At 44.7% G+C, this 6,000-nt stretch overlaps 1 protein-coding gene across 1 annotated transcript in view; it reads right to left on the bottom strand.

Moving 5' to 3' along the window:
- Positions 1-276: 276 nt before the first annotated feature.
- Positions 277-6,000, bottom strand: part of LOC118408036 — a 50,400-nt gene continuing 44,676 nt past the window's right edge. Inside the window, exons 14-22 of the mRNA XM_035808650.1 lie at positions 5,180-5,253; positions 4,617-4,855; positions 3,887-4,137; positions 3,620-3,766; positions 3,213-3,384; positions 2,900-3,010; positions 2,571-2,663; positions 2,308-2,400; positions 277-1,523 (exon numbers count right to left, since the gene is read on the bottom strand). Coding sequence (XP_035664543.1) covers positions 277-1,523; positions 2,308-2,400; positions 2,571-2,663; positions 2,900-3,010; positions 3,213-3,384; positions 3,620-3,766; positions 3,887-4,137; positions 4,617-4,855; positions 5,180-5,253 — 2,427 coding nt within the window. The remainder of the gene's footprint in view (positions 1,524-2,307; positions 2,401-2,570; positions 2,664-2,899; positions 3,011-3,212; positions 3,385-3,619; positions 3,767-3,886; positions 4,138-4,616; positions 4,856-5,179; positions 5,254-6,000) is intronic.

Raw genomic sequence — 6,000 nt, 5'->3', positions numbered from 1 at the left:
CGATAAAAACGACCAAAAACGTCAAAAAACAGCCGGAGCCTAACCTCTGCTTGGAGAGTATGAAAGAAGGGCTTTACGGCCCTTTGCAAGTCCCATTTTCATCGTGTGTTGGGAAATACAGATTCACCTGTTTGAGAATGGATTCTACCAGGACAGATGAACTCGCATATTTCTCGGCCCGTCCCTCTGCCCCTACCACTGTGCAGATCTGTGACGCGGCTGCAGGTCTGTAGGAAAGCTCCCGCTTGACCTCAGTGGCGTTCTTGAAATCTGCCCTTACTGCTGTGCAGATCCACCCGTGATGCGGCAGGCCTGTAGGAAGGTTCTGCGGGAATCCTCCCAGTACCTGGACTCCATCAGCTCCCGCTTGAACTCGGCTGCGTGCTGAAATTCTGACTGAATGTTTTCCAGGGTGTCCAGGATTTTGTCGGCCCACCTCTTCACGTCTGCGTCATGGTCGGACTCGTTCACGCTGGTCTCCACGATCCTGTGCCTGCGGTCTGCGTGGCACTTCTTCTTGTCGATCAGGTCCTTGATCAGGTCTGCCAGTCCCGACTGGTCAGAGATGAGGACGGGGATTCCGGCTGCGATGGCCTCCAGCCCGACCAGTCCGAACGGCTCGGAGCGGGACGGCATCAGGACCAGGTGGGCCATCTTCATGTCGTCCATGATCTCCTCTTGCGTCCTGTAAGGCAGTAAGGTGGGCGCCAGCTTACTGCTCTTCAGGCTTTCTTCCAGGATTCTCCTGCTCGTCTCATAGTCATCGACATCATCGCTGCTGCCGCACACGCGCCATGCCACGTTGATCCTCTCTGCTACTTCTCCCAATGACCCTGCTGCGAGGGTATGACCTTTCAGCGTCTCTACGCCCCTTACTCTGCCGATGGACAGGACGACCTTCTGTCCGTCACCACCAGGGTCCACTGTGGCGTCCGCGAATATGGTGGATGGCCTTGGGAGGTACATGTAGTGATTTCTGGGTTTCTTGTCTCCTTTGTACATGGTTGAATAGTGGCTGTATGTCCGTTTACCCACTGAAAAGACAGCCGCCGCACCGTCGGACGTCTTCAGTATGTCAATTTCCTTCTCCCAGGCTTTCATTGGCTTTCGGCCTCCCTTGTAACGCTCCGTGTCTTCTGGTAAGACGTGGTTGATGGTGACCAGGTCTGCCTGGGGGTACCGGTCGTCTTTGATGCTCCGTGCTGCCTTGTCTGTGATGTCGGCATGACCAACGATACAGCCTACACCGCCAGGGAGGTCTGGATACCGGATTCGGTGATCAAATACCAGCCAGTCTAATGACGGTTCTCTTGTATCGTCTGCGCGTTGGAAGGGTTTAATCAGCGTGACATGGTCGTTCGCTGCGCTTGCCATGTCTCTTTCGGACGCACGAAGAACTGTACAAGAGACGTCTGCTCCGGCTTGGGTCAGATCCTGCGCCATTTGGTAGTTGATGGTTGAGATTCCGCCTCTTTTCGTACCATACTCGTCATTGATCAGCAACACTCGGGGTTTCATGAGCCCTGTGGGTTGAATATGTACAGACCTTTAAACTGGAAGTACTGGTTCATTTGGGACAGAAAATAGAACCTCTCATCGTTATACTTAAATTGAGACACTTAGTCCTTATCATGATATCATAACATATGCTTTGGTGGCTTCTATGAACAATCTAAGCGAAGGAAAACATTGCACTAATTGGTAAAGATGAAAGAAGGGAAAAGTGATGGTGCATATCAAGTTAGCATAACTTTGTTATGGGTGTGCGCCTCAAGATCCTGCTTTAGTCGAAATGCAAGTTTTTTTATTATTATTACAACACATCTTTACAAGACATGGTGACAGCACACTCAAGTCGTGACTTATATTCATGCCGCCACCGCAAACGAATACAAGTACAAGGGTAGATGAATACAAGAAAAGAAAACAAGATAACAAAATAACAAATAAGCAAAGAACTGAAGCAAAAACAACAAATGAAGATTCAAAGATATAAATTGAGGATATGTTAATCAACAAGTCCCTTAAGACTGGTAGGATGATGTTTAGTCATTATTGAAGCAATTGCTATCTATTAAGAAAGTTTCACGAAGTTAGGAAGTCAGATGAAGGGATATGAATCCATTTGCAAATGAAGTTTCTGCCAGTGGCAGTCTTTCCGTCGCGAGAGCATTCACGGTGTTGAGTTCCTGCTTGCATCACAGACTTAAAGCAACATTGGCACATGTTTTCCATTTTAAGGGATGATCGATCTGCTAATGTCCCCACATAGCAACAAAAAATTCGCAGGTAGTGCTCGTCACTTACCAGTCGGAGGCGTATCCAGTACTAAGGCAGTCAAGTCAGCTGCTGCAGCTCCATGAATAGAAAGATCAGGCGGTCGGCTGGTGCTCGATGGTTCTGTAGTCAAAGCCAAAATATCACATGATTATTATGGTAAAAACTGCAAGAGCATTCGTCGTAGTTAGTGTCTGTTTTAGTTAAGCTTAAAACTACATTATCACAGGTATCGGATATCAGGTTCTTTCTCGAATAATATGAATGCGTCCTCAAAAGGGATGGTCACATACCAGTCGGACGCGTGGCCAGTGCTGAGGAAGTCGAATCTGGTTCAGAAGGTCCTTGGTTTGAAGAACCAGCTGGTTGGCTGGTGCTCGGCGGTTCTGTTGTCAAAACCAGATATCGCATGATATATATTGTAAAACACTGCAGGTGCATTCGTTGCAGTTTGCTTCTGTTGAGCATCAGAGACTTCAAGCTTAAACCTACATTATCACAGGTATACGTACCAGAACTAAATTTAAAGGGATGGCCACGGAACCTAATTGCATTTAATATAGATCCCTGCAGTCTTTCCTCGAATGACATGAATAAGCCCTTGAAAGTGTTGGTTACTTACCAGTCGGAAGCGTGTTCAGAGTTGAAGTGGGTAAAGCTGCTGCTGTAGCTCCTTGGTTTGAAGTATCAGGCGGTTGGCTGGTGATCGACGGTTGGATGGTGCCCGGTAGCTCTATGGCCAAAATGTTATACAGTTTCTCATTGAGATGAACAAATTCATCTTAGATCTATAATCATTCAGTTCTGTTGGATGGGGCACTGAGATGTTTGACAGAAATGACATCTCGTAAGATTTCGTTTTTCGATTCACTCCGCTTATCGAAGCACTTCAATCCATCAACAGCTTTCATAAAATATAGAAAATGTTACAACACCTATGAACTTGGTCGTCTTGCAGATATCGTGACCGTTTTGGCCCCCAGGACGAAGACGCGCGTCCAGTTTCACAGCAGCAGTTCCATCGCTGCTACTCTGGATGATGATTTCGAACATCTGTGGGTAGGTACCATCGCCCAGTGTGTCCTCATACGGGATGCCATCTGGTGGCTGAGAGAAGATGTAGCACAATCGATCAGTGTAGCAGTTTCTGCTTTAAATATTTCGTCGATGTTTTTGATCGTATTGCGTATTCCCAATCTCACGTGCATGTATGTAACCAAACAGTGGTAATTCGCTAGCAAGGAATTGTTTTAAACCTAGAAGTCATTCACAGTAATGAAATGCAAATGAATTTTGCAGAAGCTTATCATTACTGCCAAAGTGATACATCAGGGCGACCTACCTCTGGATCATGTGCCACCATATTACCGTTCTCCACTGTTGCGTGCAAACAGTACGTTTGCTCAGGCATCACTGTGCAGGCTTTGCTGGACAGCAAGGAGAACGTTTTTCCTTCCTCGCACAGGTCTCCTAAGTCGTCTTGTAAAGTCTGAAATTACAGCAAGCGTCTCAAAGGGATAATTTTTACATGATTGCACAACTAATGTATCATTGTAATATATATAATCAAGATATTGATTGATTGATAACATTAATCGACGAAACTTACTTTTATCATGCCTTTAGTGTTTGAGACAATGAAGGCCTTCACATCTACACCGTAGCTTGCCCAGGACGATTTAAACATGGCGAAGAGGCCCTTTCTTGGGGCTTCCAACCCAAGTGCTCTTTTTACTGCACTGAACACCCATGTTCCCTTGCAACGACGGAAGATGGAGTGTGTAGGTGTTATCACACATGGTAGCAACTCTTCCTTCTTGTCTGCAATATGAACAACTTTGGCCTCTTCTTCAGGGATATCTGTACGAAAAGGGGCATGGAAATATTTGCTATAATTACTAAACAGCTTTCATACAGGGCACTGGAGATTTGTAACAGAAGAATATGTGAAAATGATACTGTAAATGCAGAAACTTTCGCGGTGGATTAATGTTCGCGGTTTTCGCGGCCGCCGCTTCACCGCGAATTTAAAACCACCGCGAACATTTTTCTAGGGCATTAAGATACTACAGTGCATGGTGCTGCCGCGAAATTAAATCCACAGCGAAAAGTCCTTTTCCCCGCTACCGCGAAATTAAATCCCCGCGAACTTAAATGCATTTACAGTATAAGACAGCAAATACAAGCCAAAGCGCTGATTATTGAATGAAGTTTTGAAACGGGCCAAAGGCAATGAGCACTATGCTTATAGCCGTAAAGGTATATTCCTTGTCATAAATTGGGACGAAGGCGATTCAGGAACAATAAAAACTTGTCCACTAAAGCTACACAACACGCACCCGTTATGTTGTAGTCTGACAGATCCAGGATGTGCGGCAGCAGAAGTTCCACAGGTCCGTCCTCTGGAACGTCAGACTGGATGTTAAACACGGGGCCGACAGGCATCCAGTCCTCCTGGTGTTCCCATTGGTCAGGCTGGGGTTCTGTCTGATACGTCATCGTCATGGGACAGGATGTGACGATCCCGATGTCTGTGTCTTTGCAGATGTACTTTCCTTTGCACGGAAGTTTTACACAACTGAAAAGAAATATTTCTATGGTTTAATTTATCATTCTATATATTAAAATTTTATAGATAACCTCATATGTCCATTAATTTAGTCGTAGCCTTGTCCTAATTATGGCTTCCCAAAGGCCCTTGGTGGGTGAGGCTAAAAGCTAAAACACACAGTACCAAAAGCAATTCATGTTAATGTGATTATCGTTTGATGGAAATTACCAAATGCAAGAGAACCACAGGAAGGGTATTTTAGTCTCCATTTCCTCTCAAAGAACGTCTGAATTAAGCTATACTTTCTATGAATTATACAGATATCAAAGTATAAACGTAATCCAAACTTACAACTTTGTGTTCCCTTCCTGATCAGTGGCCACATCAGGCTGCACGTCCATCTCGTCCATTGACGAAATATGGTCCTGGATATAGTTTAAATTGTTTGAAAGTTAACACTTAATCAACAATATTAACAACTAGAGTTCGGGGACCTCATACCTCCATGAAATATTTATTGCTTTTTTGTGGATGGTATGTATCTTTATAGTCGGTTGTATTTGAGAGTAATGGTTTACAATATAAATGTTATGTGAAAGTAGTGGTGTATTTATTTAATGACACAGAGGATGTCCATCTGATTAGTAATTATCAAAATGTGACACTTAATTGTGTAATGTGCGTTTAAGAGGTCGACGGCATCTGGTAGCGTGGCGTTCCTGAAACGTGATGTTTGGCATTTAAAATGTCTAAGGTTGTCAGCATTATTGAGGTTCGACTATGTGCCTCAGAGCTGTGTGGTGGGAGGAAGTTGGGAAACTCAGAAAGAAGAAGGGATGTGGCCAACTTTAGTCAGTTGGTGATTTGATTTTCCACCAATATGTCATAACATCAGCTGTTCACATAGTACAAAAACGAGATGCACACTTTCCTCTGACAGCCCTACACCAACTGTAAGATGAATACTTGGCGCCAACCCCGTCTGCTAAAAAACAAGTACCATTGGCTACGAAAGAGACAACTAACAACTGTCCCTTATCGTAACAAAATCAGAACATCTGTATCGCCCATAAAACTTCTGACACCCAACCCAGATGAGAGGACCTAATGGCATTTTAATCACCATGTCACTCAAATCAGCGGTACAGTATGTGAGACATCCATACCTGATA

This window comes from Branchiostoma floridae, unplaced genomic scaffold (assembly GCF_000003815.2).
Source record: "Branchiostoma floridae strain S238N-H82 unplaced genomic scaffold, Bfl_VNyyK Sc7u5tJ_1548, whole genome shotgun sequence".
In the NCBI taxonomy this organism is placed as follows: Eukaryota; Metazoa; Chordata; class Leptocardii; order Amphioxiformes; family Branchiostomatidae; genus Branchiostoma; species Branchiostoma floridae.
This window is presented reverse-complemented; position numbering and strand designations above follow the sequence as displayed.